Source organism: Trachinotus anak, unplaced genomic scaffold (assembly GCF_046630095.1).
Source record: "Trachinotus anak isolate AG129_WGS33_773 ecotype Australia unplaced genomic scaffold, CSIRO_AGI_Tana_v1 ptg000011l, whole genome shotgun sequence".
Taxonomy (NCBI): Eukaryota; Metazoa; Chordata; class Actinopteri; order Carangiformes; family Carangidae; genus Trachinotus; species Trachinotus anak.
The window spans coordinates 1,427,992-1,447,986 of record NW_027273862.1 but is presented as its reverse complement, the minus strand read 5'-3'; the positions used below and the strand labels follow the sequence as shown (position 1 = coordinate 1,447,986).

At 39.3% G+C, this 19,995-nt stretch overlaps 1 protein-coding gene and 1 long non-coding RNA gene across 11 annotated transcripts in view; one reads left to right on the top strand and one right to left on the bottom strand.

The window, feature by feature from the left end:
• The first annotated feature begins 1,323 nt into the window (after positions 1–1,323).
• LOC139628057 (CUGBP Elav-like family member 1) overlaps positions 1,324–19,995 on the top strand; it is a 39,478-nt gene continuing 20,806 nt past the window's right edge. For 4 of the 10 annotated variants that reach the window (XM_071489390.1, XM_071489391.1, XM_071489387.1 and 1 more), the window contains exons 1-2: positions 1,327–1,534; positions 8,491–8,616. In XM_071489390.1, the coding sequence (XP_071345491.1) occupies positions 8,513–8,616 (104 nt within the window). In that variant the 5' untranslated portion in view covers positions 1,327–1,534; positions 8,491–8,512. Of the gene's footprint in view, positions 1,535–8,490; positions 8,617–11,742; positions 12,560–19,995 lie in introns of those variants that run through there. The other 6 variants (XM_071489395.1, XM_071489396.1, XM_071489392.1 and 3 more) reach the window with 4 other exon arrangements.
• On the bottom strand, positions 3,764–18,580 carry LOC139628059 (uncharacterized). The gene is made up of 4 exons (XR_011692669.1): positions 15,215–18,580; positions 14,185–14,241; positions 12,968–13,227; positions 3,764–8,654 (listed from the first exon to the last, which is right to left on the bottom strand). It is a non-coding gene; the product is annotated as an uncharacterized lncRNA (long non-coding RNA).

The window sequence follows — 19,995 nt, the reverse complement described above, 5'->3', positions numbered from 1 at the left end:
CATTGGACAGCTCAAGACCTCATTGTGATACCATGTTGGGACCATTATTTGTACAGTAGGATCACCTGAACACTCAATCCCTGTGGCACCTACTTACAGACTGATACATGAGCCTGCAGGAAAGACCCACAGGGAGCACCTTTACCTTCACTACTAGTCAAACAGCTCACTCAAAGAAGGAGCCCCTCACTGCTCACTGATCAACTCCTGTATGCAGACAGAAAGATCACATGATTCCCTGTGAATAAAAGAATCTGACTTCGATCTGGTCAAGGCCCTTGTCACGGGTCACAGCACATGTGAAGACACCAGGGAACTTGTACTTAAAATCAGATGGTTCTTCAAAAAGTAAATGCACTGACTTAGTTGGTGGATATCCATAGGCCTAGTCATGACTGATCCCAGTACCACATCCTAGGGTGAATATTGATGTGGACATCACCATCCACAAGGCCACTAGACAGACAAACTTTATGCAAAGAAACACACAAAGTGGTTAAACTACAGAGTCACCAGTATCAATGTCCTGAATAAAAGAATCTTGTAGAGTTTTCACTGGTAATTTAACACCAGTGAGAGACACAAACCAAGCTGAGACAAAGCTTCAAAAAGGCAGTATTTCTATACTCAACTGTATACAATTTACAGTTTAAAAACGACTTAATATTGTTTTTGGCAATATTATTTTTAAACTGTAAATTTCCCCCCTCTGTACATATCTTGGTCACAATTCAAAATTTTAGGAATTCATCTCAAATATGCTATTTTGTTAAAATATATAAATACATTATATGATCATTTTCAGCTATTTCTACATCAGCACTTCCATCAACCTAAGGTAATCCCGTGATTATTATTCAGACTTTAAAGGTGTTTATTTTCCTAACCTTATATTTTGTGTTGGTGCAGTTTTAGTTAAAACATTTATTATTAAATTATCTGGTTGCCATTAGATTTTAGATTGAATTCATTAAGTAGGTGCATTTTTTGTACTTGTTTTTGTCTTGTTAAATTGAGAACATACATAATAGGGACTGACACATGAACGACTTTAAGAGCTTGTTTGAAATTAGGAAAGAATTGTCCATGCTACGGCGCCTCTCCACGGACCGTACCACGTTGCACTTTAAACCAGGGAACTGTCACTTGGACTTTCATTACCGTCTCAAAGACAACGAAACACCAAACACCGCTCATAAAAACAAGACTCTTTATTGAAATGTAAAAATCCACATACAGTCGATCATATATATCTTGAAGCAAATCTCCCATATTACGTTGGCTCTTACCGGCCCCCCTCAGTCCCACCCCCTTGCAGCTGTTGAGTGGTAACGGTTCAGCAGGAGAGACTGCCATTTTACACAGGGGCTGCTAGCTAAATCTCCAAAGTGATTGACCACAACTTAGTGGCCTATGTAGTAAACTTGTTTTTTCCAGAAGTACAGCGTAAACAGCGTTACACTGTGACCAAACATCCAACAGGGCTTTTTGTTTTTAAGCACGAGTCAAATAAACAGTGGCGTAAAAAACCCGGGTAAGTTGGTCAATCCCAAGTTATCAAACGCTATTCTAGCAAGCTAACGTTACCATAACATACCCACGGTGCTTTGGCTTTGTTGGCACTTGTTGGTTTGATCATTTAGCTAGTGCTATTGGTTGTGATGTAGAAGCTACTTTTATGGTCTGAACGTAGGTTTGATAATGTGGCAGTAATATGTTGATGAAATTACGTCATGACAGAGTTTGCTCGGTTTGCACAAGTGAGCTGTGGTGTGTGTCTCTGGTGCTGTTAACCAGTAGCTGCGCTGCTCTACGGGCTTTCGATGCAAAGCTTTTGAAAGGTTTGTAGTTAACGTATATATAGGCTATGTCAGAGAGAGGAGGGCATGCCCGTGATGTCACCCAACGCGGAAGTAGTTACTGTCACTCCTCCCACAGTCCAGACCTGTCATCATGGACTCACATGAAGAAACCTTTGCTAAAATGTTAAAAAGACGCATGGCAGAAGGCATTACATACTGCCAAAGTCTAAAGAGAAGTAGAGCAAGGTGGTATTTTTAATTGGTCTGTGTGTCTAATGTTATTCAAGCACACAGATATCTGTATTAAACATGTAAATAAGAAGAAGTTATTTCAATAAACCTGACAACCATAACGCTGTTTTAATGAGGTAGACAAATCCCACTTGGAAACATGACTGTATGGCTTTGGGCATGTTTCCATCAGCAGCAGCAGCAGCAGTAAGGTAATTCAACAGTAAAACTTCATCATCATCAAGCTGTTTAAATTCTAAACAATTTGTGTATGCACTGATGTTTTTGGTCGTTTTAGTAAAGAACAACATAAGAATGGCTAAACAGCCTTCTTTGCCCTCCTTTCAACTGGCAAAACTGCCAACATATGGTAAGGAGTGGGACTGACAACCTAGTTGATGTAATCATTATTTTATGGTTGCAACGTTGTCTCACAAAATCAGAATAAGTTAATGACAGCTGTGCTGTGTAATTGGCTGTACTAAGGTTTTAAGAAATTGTGATCACAGAAATAGTTAGAAAACAGAAAGTTGTCTTCTTAACTTTGCTGCCACACAGACCCTGCTTGTGACAACAGGCTACAGACTCAGCTGGTTATTCTGCTCAGTCCCAGCCCATTAATACACCTCTGTTCATCCTCCTCCTGCTCTCTGTGCTCTTTAATACAGCTGAATTTATATGGAATATTATACCAATCAAAAGCTGTGCTTGAAAACTGACTATTGTATCTCTAATCTTAGTGTTATAAGTTTGTACTTTTAAGATTGGACCTGTAAACTTTTGTAAGCTTGTACATTGATGTTTCTGCTGGCAAACTCTGTTTTCAAGGTTCTGTTCTCATCCATTTTCAGGCTTATAATCACAAACTGAGGGGGAAAAAAGTTGCGTGTGTTCAGACTTTTGACAGCTGCATGGTCAAATTTTATAACCAGAACTTCATAAAAGATTCACACAGTCCGTAAGAATGGGAGGGTGTGACGTTCAACTTCTGACCAATCAGCCATCACAGCCAACGCAATTTGGCTACATTATTCAGTCAATCATGTGACAGTTTGACAGACTCACAGGTATAAACCTAAATGTACAAGCTTACAAAACTAAGATTACAGATGTGAAACTGTTTTCAAGCACACCTTTTTGAATGATATAATATTCCATAAATTCATAGTATAGTTGTTCTCATTTATATGTTTTTGTGTTTGTTGTCACACAACTGAGCTAGTATGAAATAATTATTTATTGCTGACCATAAGTAATAAGACAGTTGATGACTGTTAATCAGCAGTCATTGGAAAGCTGCTGTGTTGTGGTGGCTTGGCTTGTGCAACTGGGAAAATAAGCCGTTCTGTTTCTATATAATGGCATAGTAATACAAGTACACGCTCTCAAATAGATCCTGCAGAGGTTGACTTCATGCAATGTCCTTAACACTCTCTGATCAGTCACTGAAACACCAATTTCCACAGAGACACTTGTACCAAGTCAGAGGCACTGTTTTTCAATGCAAGTTTGTGTAAATAGTAAATTGTGTGTAGTGTCGTTCTTTGTTGACGTCTGTTATTGATGTTATGGCTCTTCCTACACCTCAAAACTACTAGGGCTGTCATTGAGTATCCTAAATTTTATTATTGAATTGAATTGTAAAAAGCAAACGGACATTCAATTGTGAATAGTGATATTTGATTGTGAAGAAATAAAGCAGCAGTACTGCAGCTGTCTGCCTCATGTGTTCTGGGCCGCAGCTCTGAATGCAGTGCACGACAGACAGGAGTCACACTACATCAATGTCATTGAAGAACTGGTAAAGATAGAGAGAGTGTGTTGAAAATACTGAGGATTTTGTTCAGTACACGGCAAAACAGTGTATACAAGCTATGTGAGTTACAGTCAGCCAGCACTGAAAACCAGAGGGCACATCTTGAAAATATGCACCTAAATGAGCACCTATTCAAGTAGTTATTCCTGTTGTTGTATTGGTTTATAGACATAAAGTGCAAGAATAGACATTTGAATAGTTTGAACATGTGTTTTTTTTTTTTTTTTCAGAAGGAATGATTGAATGTCATTTTTGGCCAATTTTGACAGTGTTGCTAGCAACAGCTGCAACTGTGTTTCAGCTGATGCTCAGTAAATTACTGATGCTCTTGTGCCCATCTATGTTAAGTCCCACAGTTTGGTTTCTCAATTGTTCAGGTAGTTCTTTACTGTGTGGAGCCATGTTGCATTAGAGACAACCTAGGACAAAACTGAGAAAGTTGTGGTGAACAGGTTATTTTATAAACTTGTTAATGCAGTTAGCTTTAACTGGAAATCAGATGTGTAATGACTTTTGTTGCAGATTAGGTAGTACTCTGGAGCCCTTAATTTCAGTGTAGTCTCAGTTTTGTTGTAGATGTATTTTATGAAGTCACATTGTTGGAGTTGGAGGGTAAATCTAGGTTGAAAGATGTAATGAATGTGATGTCAATCAGTATTAGCCACTGACACTTGATTTTGTGTAATTAATTCATGTTTGCGATACATGTGTTCTTCCTCCTGAAGAACAGTTGCTCTGTGCACTGTGACAAAATGTTAATGGATGTCCTACAATCATGATGTTAAAACATTAAATATCAAAATAAACTAATCCTTAACTGATACTTAATCTTCTAATAAGCCTGTCTAATTTCCTCTGATGTCAGTGGTGGGGAACACCCTTGCTGTAATACATTACTTTAAACAGGTGAACAGGAATGAAACAAAATATCCAAACAATTTAGAGTCTTCGGTCCAAATTATTGCTCACTTGATTTATAATTTAGTGAGAAACCATCACAGTCTGGCCCCACTGCTCCCAAACAGAGCAATAATACTGTGGCTCAGCACAGTTGTCTCCTGCTGTAAGCCTGCAGTTGAAACATAGATGGCTATGGCTGGACATTCCTCAGTGTGGATAAAGTGTGCTCTATTAGGCCAGTGGGGAAAAGCTGTTAGTGCCAACTGGAGACCTCCTGTACTGTTACATTGAGAGCATATCACATGTTCTGGGTCATTTCATTACATCATCCAGACATCACAATTTCACTTGTACAAATTGGGAAAAGCAGAGACAAACAGTGCAATCTGTTACGTTCAGGTGGGCACAGAGTAACTGATCAGACACATGTTTTTCTTAGAAGGAGGGAAGTCTACCTCTTCAATATGAAGAAGCAGCCTTTCAAGGAGCCATCTTAAGACTGTTAAAACTGAGTGTTGATGGGCCGATAGATACTGTTATGGTTCTCTTAAATTTTGCAATACAGTTTTAAGAATGTATATATAATTAATATTTTCCACTGTTTGTTATAAGCTGATTGAAAGGAACTGATAAAACAATAATATTAGTGCCAGGTATGCTTTAACCTGCTGGAGAAAGTGATAACATTTAAACATTGAACCATGTTGCACTGTGGTTATTGAGCGTGTTCAGCCAACCCAGCTCAGCTATGTTAATAAATAGCTAAACACATGTTTCACTTTCTTTTAAAAATTATGTAATTATTTTTTGTAGCATTTTTCACCTTATATTGGAGTATGAACAGCTAATGCAGGGCGATGAGGAAAAACAGGCCAGAGTCCAGTTAAGAGAATATGTTTTGAGTGTTAAGAGTGGAGGGAGACAGGACAAGTTTTTGCTTGATGAGGTGGTGACCAGGGAGCTGACACTTGTTGCCCCTCTCTTAACAAATGTATCCATCATTAAATTTAGACACATTTTATATGTTGGACCAGATGTAAATTTTTGAGTACTTTTTCATAAACTGGTATTATATAAGCTTTTTAAATGACATCAGACATGACTGTCGAGAGCAGTAGATATGGAAGTTAGAGTGACCTTAGTCATTACAGCCATAATAAATGTCAGAGATATTAAACTACCAAATCTTAGTAATATGAACATGTACAAACCATTCCAACATCTAAAATTACGCTATTAACATCACAATATTAATAGATATCACTATATCTGATACTTAAGGTAGATTTTGGTAGATCTATGAGTCTGTGTATTGATGGAGCCCAAGCTTTTGAAGCCGCACTCTTAATGGAAAAGGGATCATCCAAAAAGATGTTTGTGTGTGTTATACAATGCTGTCCCAGCTCTTTCACTCACATCCTGTGGATCACTCTTAATGCTCATGTAGAGTGGGTGAGGTGAAGGGGTCAGAGGTCTGGTTTAGTGGGAGCATGAAGTAGCAAGCTGTATGTGCTACGCCTCATACTTAAACTGCCACACTTACAGGCTTAACTCTCCCAATGTTAGTTTTTGGTCTTTACATAACTTAATTACCCTATGTTTATCAGAAGTTTATTTATGATTATCTTGTTATTAAGAACGTCAGCTCTCATACGGTGGCAAGAAAATATATGTAAACCCTTTGTAATCGCCTGGTTTGCTCATTAGTCATAAAATATGATCGGTGGTTCATCGAAGTCTCAAGTATAGACCAACACAATGTGCTTAAGTGAAAAACACAATTATTACAACCATTAAAATTGTTACTAAACATTCACAGTGCTGATGGAAAAAATAAGTGAATCCTTAGATTTTACTTTAGATAACTGGTCAAACTTATTTTCTTGTTCTGTCTTGAATCTTGTTCTTGCGTGGTTGCATTGGCATTGTGCTCAATGCAACTGTGCACCATGATTTGCATATTGTAGACTCATGAACAGGTATGTCAATCACTCCAGTTATTCCTTTAAGCCTGTAGCTTCTTTTTTTTACCTCTTTCTTTATTGTGCTTTTGGACTCATTTTAGCTAAGTGCCCACTTTTAGGGACAATAGCCACAGAACTAAATATTCTCCATATTGTCTGTCTGTGGACTGATAAATAACTAAACTGTAACCCCTTCAGCTTTGTGCTAATCAATTCTTCCCTCAGCTCTCTTTTTTGCAAGACATGGTTCACATCAACAGATTAACTATTGTTTTTTTTTTAAGATATTTTTTTGGGGCATTTTTTGCCTTTATTGACAGGACAGTAGAGAGTGACAGGAAAGGGGCAGAGAGAGGGAGAATGACACGCAGGAAAGAGTCGGGCCGGTCGGGAGTCGAACCAGCGCTCGCCTGCTGAGAGCATCCACTCATGTGGTACGCGCCCTAACCACTCCGCCATTGGGCCGCCCCAACATTAACTATTGTTGATGCCATTAGCTGAGGGGTTCACACTTTTTAAAACCTAGACTGTGAATGTTTAAAAACTATATTCAATATGGACAAGAACAAAATTTATTAGTTAAAATACATTGTGTTTGTTCAATATTGTAACTTCGATGAAGATCTGACCACATTTTAGGAAAAATGTATCCAGATAATTCACTTACTTTTTCTGTCTACTTTATACGTACATTCCATAGCTGGATGTGTAAACCTGTAGTGAGCTAAGCCATTGATAAGTGGCTTTGTCAAGGATCACCTATGGGAGCTTAAAGGGAGTAAGACTAATAGGATCTTTCTGTGTTGGGGAAGTAGTCTGCAGTCAGACTGTTTTGGCATAGTGAGCGTTTTTTGACAACATATCACAGGAAGGTAGAATGCGTTGCTTACTTAATGATGTGTTTGAGGCGGTGGTTTGCAAAAAACATAGTGAAAGTCTGTGTTATGCAGCTCTAACAACTCACTGTGGTCGTCTCTGCTTGTAGTATTCCTCCCTGCAATATTTAAAACCTGACCTGTACTGTAGAATATGTCAATATGTCGTGTGTAGATCTGTTTATTGAAGAGTGTGACTGCTAACAAAGCTCTACTGCTGTGATAAACACATTGCATTTCCTATAACTTCTTCACAATTACAGCACAATAATTAAAGCACACAGGTCTGAGTGTTAAAGGTGATCCATAAACAGTAAAATAAGGCTTATATCTGAAAGGACAAACAACAACATTTTAATGAAGCTGAACTAAACCACATACTCTGTTTGGAGCTACAGAAGAACTGAGAGATGAGCACAGATATACTTTAAACAGATCTTTCTCTGTTGTCTCCAGCACAGACACACAAATGTTGAGCAGCACAAGATAGTTGATGGGGGGGGGGGCATCATCCCTCCTGCTACCAAGCAGGATCACAGGAGAGCAGCATGGCTGTTTCCTGCTTTGAGACAGTAGTGGAAAAGCATATTATCATGGCTTTGCCTGGCACGGTGCAGCTAAACAGGGCAAACCTTAGCCCATGGAAAAACACAGTCACTCAAACTTATTGTTATTGTTTATCCATCTCTGATGTCACTGCATGTTCCCGTTTTTGAAGAACACATTGCCACCCTGTCTGTGTTACACTTTAGCTTGGGTTCCTGATTAATGTTCTTGTTAAATGTGTAATTATTTGTGAAGTGTTTTTTTTTTTTTTTTTTGTTACGTATTTAAATGTAATTGTTTTTTGTGTGTCTGGTCCTTGTGTGTTGTGGGTCTGGTCCTGTGTTTGTGTATGTTAGAAGTAGTAGTGCAAGGCCCTGGATGGATAGCCTGGACCCTGAAACCCTGTATGTGTCTCCAGAGCAGACTGGACAGCCCACACTCCCCCTCCCTACCTTGGAAGTCTCCAACGTGGCACTAGTGGGGTAAGGAGCCTTCATTCTACTCTGTTCTCTGATAGTACCTTGGGGGACAACAGAGGGTTTTAGAAAATTTGCCAACACCCAGGAACCCACTCCCCACTCCATACAGCCATATACACCCTCTCACATCAGGTCAGTCTATGCATGCAAAGTAATAAACCAAAAAATGTATAACTACACTATAGGGGGCTTAACTGCAAAAGTAAGTGAACTGTATATAGAGTCATGGTATATATACTTCATCAGACAGATACATAATGAGACATACTCACTATCTGTTGTCAGCATGGTTCAAGATCTGGCTTTGTTTAAAAACAAAGGAAAATGTGAGACTCTAAACTCAATCATGATTTGGTACATTAGAGATGAGGAAACTCTTGTGTCCTCAACAGTAAAACCACAGTCACTGGGCATCCTGTCCATCCAATACCCACCATAGTTTTAAGTTTATTACGTTTATTTAAATTATTTTGTGTATATGTGTTTCTGTAAATTTTCAGGTACTCTTACGCAGGGCTTTTGGTTATGATCCCTTTTTAAAGCATGACTTGAAAGTAGATGGGAAACGGGACTGGTTGAAGTAAGGGACCTCTGTGAAAGTGTTTAGATAGATAGATAGATAGATAGATAGATAGATAGATAGATAGATAGATAGATAGATAGATAGATAGATGACTTTATTCATCCCCGAAGGGAAATTAGTTTGTTACAGCTGTCCGGTGTATTATAATACAAAATATACAATAGAATAAAATACAGAGGTAGACAGAAAGAAATAAAAATACAGAATGGCAGATATAAATAATAATATACTATGTATATGCATATGTAAATGGAAAGTGCAAAAAGATGGATACAAATATTGTATGAATATGATATATAATATCAATACGGTTAGTATTTGGAGTGGAGTGTTGTGATGAAAATTCAGAGTGCAAAGTGTGACAAGTCATCTTGTGTCGTCTTGGCTCTGACAGAGGTAGATGAGTTGTACAGTCTGATTACAGTAGGTAGGAACGATTTCCTGTATCGTTCCTTAGAGCAGCGGGGTTGAATGAGTCTGTTGCTGAAACTGCTCTTCAGCTTTATGAAATAAGCTTTGCAGATTTAGGTGATACATTTCTCATTTTTAATCATAGACAATCTGAACCACTCCCCATTGCATGCACAAACTTTTTGAGGGACCTTGATCAAGTCTCTAAAAACTTTTCACACCTGGATTTGGACAATTTATCACATTCTTCCTTGCAGATAGTCTCAAACTCCGTCAGATTGGATGGGTAGTTTCTGTGAATTGCCATCTTCAGGTCTCTCCACAGATGTACTCAAGGACAGTCGGAGACTTGTTTGGAAGCCACCATAGGATTTCCTTTGCTTTGTGCTTTGGATCATTGTTATATAGTCATGAGCTCCCTGGAGCAGGTTTTCTTTGGGGCCTTTCTATTTGGCTGCATTCACCTTCCCTCAGTTCTGACCAGTCTCCCAATCCCTGCTGCTAAGAAGTTTAGCATGATGCTGCCACCATGCTTCACCCTAGGTATGGTATTAGTCAGGCTATGGCCATGGCTATTTGAGGTTCTGCCTAAAGGTTTCAGTTTTTGTCTCATCAGACCAGATAATCTTTTTCCTTGTACTCTCAGAGTCTTTTGAATACCGTTCAAAATTGGCAATACCAAGTGGGCCGATGCCTTTTACTCAAAGTGACTTCTGTCTAACCACTTTATCATAAAGGCCTGATTGTTGGAGTGCTGCTGGGATGGTTAGGGTTAGGGTTGGCAGATTCTCCTGTCTCTGCAGAGGACTTCAGAAGCTCTGTTAGATTTACTTGTGTTCTTGATCAGAACACAATGGTCTCTCTGGCTGAGCTCCCAGACATCCTGTGTGGAGATGGAAGAAACTTAGAGCACAACCATCACTGCACTCTACTGATTTGGGATTTATGGCAGTGGCCAGACTGGAACCTTTCCTCAGTGAAAGACAGAGAAAGCTGCTTGGAGTTTGTAAAAAAAACAAAACAAAAAAACAAAAAAAGAAAACACCTAAACAAGGTTCTCTGGCCTGATTAAAACAAGATTGAGCTGGGATGTTTTTTAAGCAGCAGGGACACTGGTCAGGGTTGAGGGAAAGCTAAGTGGAGAAAAGTACAGAAATATCCTTATCAAAAACCTGGAGTGGCTCAGGGACAACTGAATGCCCTTGATTGGCCCAGCCTCAGCCCTGACTTGAACCCAATCAAACATCTCTGAAGAGACCTGGAAATGTCTGTCCACTGACAGTCCAACCTGACAGAGCTTGACAGGCTGTGCAGAGAACAATGGCAGAAAATCCCCAAATCCAGATGTGTAAAGCTTGTGACATCATACCCAAGAAGCCACAAGGCTGTAATCACCGCCAAACGTGCTTCAACTAAGTCCTGACTTAAGTGTCTAAATACTTATGTCAATGTGACATTTCAGTTTTTCCTTTTTATAAATATACAAACATTTCCAAAATCCTGTGTTCACTTTGTCATTATGCGGTAATGCTTGATTTTACTAACTGCAGTGTCTGTATTTCTCATATTGTCTGTTATTTAAGAGTTCTGCAACATTATGTCCAGTATGTGATGAAAACACTGGATAAGATTTTGCTAGCCATCTCCAAGTTCTGTCACATAATGTGCAATGCAATTGTGATACAGCTGTGATCAAGACTGGAGGTCCAACCATCAGTTGTAAATTGCAAAATGAAATTTGGTACAACAACTCTAGAAAGATGTCTGTGTTATTTTACAGACGTGTGTGATCTTAGAAATATACAGAGAGTTGACAAATTAAGGAAAAACTGAGTGGAGAAACAGGATGACAACGGCCCCATTCACAGGGCACGAGGGGTCACTGAGTGGTTTGATGACTAAGAAAATAATGTGAATCATATGCTGTGGCCTTCATGGTCACCAGATCTCAACCCAGCTGAACACCTATGGGAGATTTTGGACCGATGTGTTGGATAGTGCTCTCCACCATCAAAGCACCAATTGAGGGAAAATGTTTTGAATTAAATATGTTATACTTATATAATATATATATATATATATAGTCCAGAGTTATATTACATCCATTTCGTGTATGTGTATGTGTATGTGAGTTTGTGTGTGCACTGTGGGGTGCACAAAGACCAAAGCCAGAGTCATTCGACATTGTTTTTACACACACAAATCACACACCAACCAGTGCAGCCTGGAGGACAACAGGGCAAACACAGCCCCCCTCAGGCCGGAACCTAATTGTTATCCCCTGTTGTGCCTAGTCCAGGGATTAGCTACTGGCTGGGGAGTACTATTCACTCCCTCTTTCATTCCCTCTGCCCACTGGGCCTTATCACCATCAATCTGACACCCTGTTTATCTGATGCTGCAGCCAGATCTGCTGGCCTTGGAGAAATGTTCACAAAGGCCGTGGATCATCAGCACTTTGATTGTGGGACCCCAAATGGCCATTACTCTCTCTGGCCCCAGTGATTCCACCAGCACTCTGTCTCCATGATCCCCATGTAGTGGCTAGTCCCAGTCACAGAACCTGGAAAGCCAACCTGAAGGCCTGTCACTTTGTGTTTGTCATTTGTACTCTTTTTCCATCTCAGACAAAGGTGTTTCCTCAGGCACATTTTGTTTGTTGTATTTGTGCTCCAGTGGACGGGTTCTCCACGTGGATTGGTTTGTCGCAGCACACTGTTTCTCTTGGCCTTTTCTGCACTGTCGGCTGCCTTCCAATACCAGTCATCAGGGACTTACCAGCAAGTGTATGATCTGGAGTTTACCACAGCCGTCTGATCACTGTATCAGTTTAGCTTCGTTGTGTTAAAGAAGAAGAAAGAAAAACAAACATTTTTCCATCATGGCCTCTTTCAAGCTGGATTTCCTCCCTGAGATGATGGTGGACCACTGTTCTTTGAATTCTAGTCCTGTGTAAGTAACTCCCTCTGTCCACTTTTGTAAGTTGTGTTTTATAGAGTTGTCCTGTTTTTCAGGAAATCAGCTGGAAAGGATGGGTCTATATTGAGGTCACACTATATGTGAGTGTAATAGGCCGACGTATGAGAAATGGTCATTTCTTGGTCATTTGTTTTCTCTTTGTAGTTTTGTCATGCTCAAATATTTGTGATGTTTATCTAAGCTGTGCATATTTAATACTGATTCGATTCTCAGAATGATTTTTGTTTTTAGTGAAAGTGAAAAGGTAAATAGTTGTAACATTCTATTAGACCTTTAAAGTCTTTAATGAAATTGGCACACATTGAGTTGAATCCCACTTTTCAATGGAATATTGAATGTGTTGACATCAAAACTTTTTTCTGTACAATCAGCACTACTCACCCTTTCCAGCAATATGGGTTCCTCCCATGTCCATTGATGTGTCAGAAAGAAATCCCTCGAAAATTTAGTCAGATCCTGTAGTTGCAGTTTCCATCTACATAGCACTCCGCTCCACAATGAGGTGCTGTGGTACTTCCTGTACAGCTTCCTTTTTGAGGTTGTTGTTTTTGTGTGATTCTAGTTCCACCTATCTTTGATTATTGGTATATTATTTGTGCAAGAACAACACAGTGATGTGGAGCTCTGTGTTTAGTAGGCTTCTCTAACAAACTAAAAATAACAATTATTCCTCTCCATACTTTAGTCATCGTAACCACATTATTAGTATTTTTCTCTCCTAAAATAGTCCTTTGTGCAGATTTGCTTTGTCACCCCTGAAGTATGTCACAGTGTATATTGATGCACTGCACTTTCAGGTCATGATATACTAACAGTGACATATTAGGTCATGTTCATTGAACAGAAACACAAGCTCACTGAACAGGACAGTCAACAACTTCAACCATAAACTTCACTGGAAATTGAATTATTGTTAACAGCAACAACACAAATACAACAAACATATTAATATTGTCACTAAAAAGCTTTGATAGCCTGTCACCAATAACTGTTTGTTTTTGAAGTATCAGTTTCCCAGTACTGTTCTGTTTTCATCTACATGATGAAAGCATTTTAGAGTCTAGATGGTCAGTGTCACTTAAAAATATGTCATCTTAGATGATGCAGTAAACTGACAGTGACTGAAGACCATCTGCACAGTTGTGTATGTGTGCACTTGCTCTTTAAATCTTTGTCTATATGTAAACACACACACACACACACACACACCATACACACACACACCATACACATACGAATAGAATGGCTCTACAAACACTTTTTCAATTCATTCAATATGCCTTTGTCTTATGCAACTTGCCTGGAATAGGACTTGTACAATGATTTTATATTTTGATATAAATCTGAGACTAAAATGAATAATTTAAAACTTAGATAACCTAGTCATGTGCTCCTCTCTCTCAGTTTCTTGATTACATCCACACAACTAAAAACATTTTCAACAGCTAAAAGCATGGTGCTTCACGACAGAACCAAAGAGATGCTCTAACATCTGTAGCATTATTCTTCAAACCGTCTTAAAAACTCCACCTTGTATTTATCTTTGAATCAGATCATGAAGTTAAATCCAGACATTTCACTGTGACACCAGGGCTCACCTGAGAGTCTTCAGCTCACCTGTCTGTACTGGTTAAACCTCTGCTCACAGTGTTCACCTGAAAAAATGTTGCATGCCATTCAGAAATAATCAGTTTGACAAACTGGGGGAAATTTACCATATGAATATGTCCATAATGTATTGACCCATACAAATATAACTCAACATCTGCTCTACCAGTGAAAGAATGGAGGAGTATTGGTGTTGGTTCAATAAATATCAATCCTACACGTTGCTACTTTCAAACATGATACATTTGGATTGGTTACATAACAGCTTAACTGTTACTTAACTACACTTTAGTTCTTTGTAAAAAAAAAAAAAAAAAAAAAAAAGTACCAGATGGCACTGAACCTCCTTTTAAACTGGTCAAAAACCTGCTAACCCCCACTAACATCGCCCTTTTGTTGGCAATGGGAAGGGGTACAAGAGAGCAGGCAAACTCAGCCTGCAGCTTTTTTTAGCCTGTTTACCAATGTTTATACCTGCTTATATGTGCTAATTTCTCTATAAAAAGGGTATGCTTTGCTTTTGGGTGATTTTTTTTTTCTTCCATCAGTAGGTTATTAAAATTGTTTGAGCAAAGATCACAAATTAGCCAAAACCTTACACCTGAAATTTAAATATGGTATCAGTTAACTGATGTTAGTTTTATCCAGCAAAGAAGATATTAATTCAGCAACATTTGGAACAATCAAACTATACTGTAATACTAACTGCTTCAAACCACTATTCTTACATCATTGTTCAGACTCAATTGCCTGTGCGGCAGCTAGCAATAACAATACAAACTCAGAAAACAGAAAACAATTAAGCATTGTGTCTCAGTTATACAAAGCAACATCTGGATAAGCCACAGTCATTTTGGAAATAAGTGCTGTGGACAGATAAAATTAAATTGAGCGTTGCCAGTTAACCTAACATGATACCTCTGGACTGTGGGAAGAGCCTGCAGGTAAATTAGCACCTTTATCATGCTGCCGTTTAACAGACCCACAGACTCTGGTCTGTTCAGCCAGTGCTCAGTTCACCTCTGATGTTTTCAGGCAGCTTGGATCTGGGTGTTGCAGAGCTCCCAAGTGTTGAACAGAAGCAGAGATAATGAGATGGCTCAAACACATCATTAGTTTTACAGATATGTCTGCAAAAAGCTAAACTCAGCTGACCGATGTGTCAATCAGAGCCAATTTAAATGCAGTTTGCAGGTTATGCCGTCCTCAGGCCAAAAAAGCCTGTGGGAGCAGATCTACCACTCCTTTCTCTGCTCTGTCCTCTGTGTCACTACTTGTTTGTATGAGTTGAACCAGCGACTGCCTGCCAAGAGCGTCTTACGCTCAACATGGTACGCGCCCTAACCACTCCACTACCGGGCCGCCCCATGAGTCGACAAAGATGACGCTCGTTATCCACAAGCGCAACAAAAGCTGCCAGGTAGAGAGACAATGCAGGAATCAGACACCTGTTGAACAAGCACAACATTAACTAGAAATGAGATGTCCTTGACCGCTGCCAACACTTGGTCCAATTTAATCTACAGCTGGTATCTTTTAGACATATAGTCATATGTAGCATGTTCTGCCAATAACAAATTGATATGAACAAGCTCAAAACTAACTGTACTTGTGTGCAATCACTAAGCAGAGTTAGGCACCTATTTTAAAGGTAGCTGACTTCTCGTAGACTGAGACTGAGGCCGACCAGCAACTCCTCTCTGCCAGTACCTGTACAGTAGTGTTTGTTGACATCAGCAGCAGAGGACAGAGGAGAGGATAAATAATGATACAGTGTTGGCCAAACAATAATCGGTCCAACAATATGTGAAGTTATTCTAATGTGTGTTTTGTACCTGAACATGTTAGAGTTGATTGGTCAACATATTGTGAAAAAAATGAGGGTTATTAGAAACAGTTTTACAACACGTGAATGTATTCTTTATCGTAGGTATGGTGAAGGCTTTCTAAACATTGCTGTAATATTTCTGAAAATATAGCCTGTTCTCTTCACATTTTTGTATCTGTAATATAATTGATTATTGTATGGACAACAACCACAGCAGATGATTATTGGCTATCGGTGCATCCCCAGTTGCATCACATTATAATTTCCAGTGCAACTAACAGTTTAGTAATCTGCTTACCCTGGCGTTCACTTTACCCAGCTTTGTGGTATTTTGGTGCCAAGATACAAGGTGGGAGGTTTATCCAATTGAGGCAGTGCAGAGTGAGTTGTAGGTTTTTTGGTGTAAAGTGAGTCTTAGCTAAGAATAGATGACTCAGAACCATGTCTATCTCTGGCACGACATCACTCTGCTGCAACTGTGGTGATTTTGTAAACAAGCACTAACTAAATTCTATGAAATATGAAATGACACAAATTAACGATTATTTACAAAATGTCAGTAATCATTAATGTTTTCCAACCAGTAGATGCAATTAAGTTTGTATCAACAATTAACATTTAACACCAGTAAAATGTTAATGGCTGCTCAGTGTGTTTACCTTGATTACAGACAGCGTAGGTTGTTACAGAGTAACAACATACAGTTGTACGGACATCAGAGTGGTTGGCTATAAACTCTCATAACTTTTCGGCCTGTTTACGCAGGTGTTGGTTAACAGTTGCTTATTAATCCTGTGTGTTGTGACCGTCTCCCCAGCTTTCTTTGCAGTTTTTTCACTGTTTCATGTTTTACTTTAAAATTGCATCATGATGCAAAGCTGCTGTATCACATTTTATGATATGATGTGACACTTTACAACACTGAATTAATACTGAAAATGAACAAGATTGATGCAATCATGGCACGGCTTAACCACACAATTTTCATCATTAGGTCTGCAAAGCATAACCATTGTAATCCTGCACACATTTACAGTTGCTGATAACTAAGTACAAAGCACAACTACTATTATTCCTTATTCTTATTTTTATGTTTTTTATATTTTCTTTGCATCATGAAACTTCTGCATGCAGTTACCCCACATTTTTGGAACAACATTCTCAAAATCAACTTTCTGATACGTTGTTTTGTTTTCAAACATCAGTTTTACTGTGATGTTCTGTTTCCTAAATGGCTTTTGGTCACTTTGCAAGAGGAAGCTGTTGAACAAGTTTGTCAAAAATCAATTCTCCTCCTGCCTAGACAATTTTTACACCAAATGTTCAGGCGATTCTCCTCTTTGACATACTCAAGCATACAATAGCATAGTAGTAGTTCTTAGGCTTGAGATGAAAGAACAAGTGCAACCTGGACAGTTTTTTTTCATGTTCAGCTAGTTGCAAAGATTCTAACAGTGAAAAACATTGACGCACTTTATTGGGAACACCATAAAAATAACATAATTCACATAATTCCTCCCTTTGCTCTCAAACAGCTTCATTTGTTCATGTCATTGACTCCACAACATGTTGGAAACCTCCCTCTGAGACTCTGCTCCATGTTGACCTGACTGCATCACATCATTTCTGCAGATTCATCAGCTGCATGTTCAAGCTGCCAATCTCCTGTTCTACCACATCCCAAAGGTGTTGAACTGGATTCAGGTCTGGAGACTGGGGGGGGGTCACTGAAGGTCACTGAACTCACTGTGATGTTAATGAAACCAGTTTGAGACAACTTTAGCTTTGTGACATGGAGCATTATCCTGCTGGAAGTAGCCAGTAGAAGATGGTAAACTGTGGTTGAATGTGTTGTTCATTCTTAGAAGCTTCTCTGCTCACCACAGTTGTAAAGAGTGGTTATCTGAGTGACTGTAATCTTTCTGTATGCTCCAACCAGTCTGACCATTCTCCTCTGACCTCTTTCATCAACAAGTTGATGTGATGTCTGACACCAACAAACATGCAACAGTCAAAGTCACTCCCTCATTCTGAACATTAACTGAAGCACCTGACCTGGATCTGCAGGATTTCATGCAGTGAACTGCTTCCACAAGGCTGACTGGATAATGCATGTATAAGCAGGTATATAGGTTCTTAAGGCAGTGCTCAGTGAGTGTGTAGGCACTGGGTCACAGCCTTGGGGAATGGCTATTCTGTACCATTAAATGTTTATTTCAGTTTATTGTTATGTTGGTTTTATATTTGTGTGTATAAGTGTACTATTATGCCATACTTTAATTCATACTTGATGATCTCTTCTGCTTCCATTTTTATACAGTTTTTTCCTGTTATGTTTTTTAAGCAAGGCACAGTACAGTACCACTTAAATTTATTAGCAGCGGAAGCTGAAAAAGTACCTGTTTGTACCAGTTGCTAACAGGCACATAATCAGCAGAGATAAACAAAACCAAGTAGGGTGCAGGCAAAAAACCTGGAAACATTGGATGTAAAATCAGGACAAAGGCTAAAACTCTAAGGCATGATGGACTATTTGGCAGATGACTGGGGAAAAAAAGGCAGATACATACAGTATACTGGGGAGGTGATGACTGAAAGACAGGCAGATGTGAATATAGGTTTAAAACAGAGACTGGAGATGTTGGGCAAAACCTCACTGACTGCCTCAGCGGTGAGGCAAACAAAATCTTGAGGAATTTTACCTTTTCTAGTGTATTTCTATCATCATTCTACTAATTATTGGTTAAAAAAAACATGTATTATACCGTGTGTTCATACCTTGTTGTGATATGGAAAACTTTTTCAACTATCTTAAAGAGAAAGGTCTTTTCTGTGCTGTAGTCAGTACTGTTGTAGTGTTGACGTCCAATTTAAAGAGAAGGAAATCACTTTACCCAAGAATTTGTTCCCGTCTGTTGAGTTTTCTGACCATTTCTGACTAAATATGGACGGACACTTTGGACGGACACTTAATGATTGGCTCTGCAGTAAGGACATGGTGATTTTGAAGTGCTGCCTTATTGTTGTGAGGTGGCTTCTAGAAAAGCTGAGCCTGGCTGTGAATTAGCTCCATGTAGTACTGTACACACTGGTAGCAGTCGGATAGCTCTGCTTAACAGGTCTCTGTATCTGTCTGCTGATGCTGTTTACTTGTGTTGCTGCCACCTGACACTCAGCTTCTAGCCAGACTACAAAGTCCAGAAGATTGCAAGGAGAACCAGGATGGGTGGAGCATACATACCTAGCATAACTGGCAACTTGGTCAGGAGGTTACTTGGCCAAAAGGTTGTGAACATGAGAAGCAACTCAGCTCGTCCCAGTGACCAAGGACTGTGACATGTCAAATTTGGCCCTGACTATGTTGGTCTTTGCTGAGGCCTTGTAAACCTCCTGCATGAAGAGATGGAGGGGCGTGAGATCTCACTGAAGACTAAGTGATGTGCCTGTCCACAGTGCTGTTTGAAGGGCAGTGATCCATAGGTGTAAGCATACTGTGCATATGATAAGGTGACGAGCATTTTCTTACTTTAGATGGTCAAGTAAGATGTGATATTTTTATTGCGCAGATGCATCTTGTGTTATGCTAAGACACATAAGCAGGAGACTGGTAAGCAGGTGCTGCTGAAGGAGGCACAGCAGCCAGCTGCTGCTAAAGAGGACAAAAAGGTTGAGGAGGAAGTGGGCCACTAGCAGTAGCTTGCGCAGGTTGAGGAGGGAGGACACCAACCTGGGTCTGAGAATGTTTAGCCATGAAGTAAAGAATCTGGTAATCAAAGGGCTTCGGTGCTCTGTGCATGTCTACACAAGATGCATTCATGCACAGTATTAAGTTATAGGTGTAGTGCTCAAAGCTCAGTACACACTCACTAAAGTTTGGTGTGTAAATGCAGGAAGATATTTTTAAAAATATAATGTCTTTAGGTTGCATTTATGTATTGTGTAAGTAAACTGCTAACTGCTAAGTGGGCTGTAG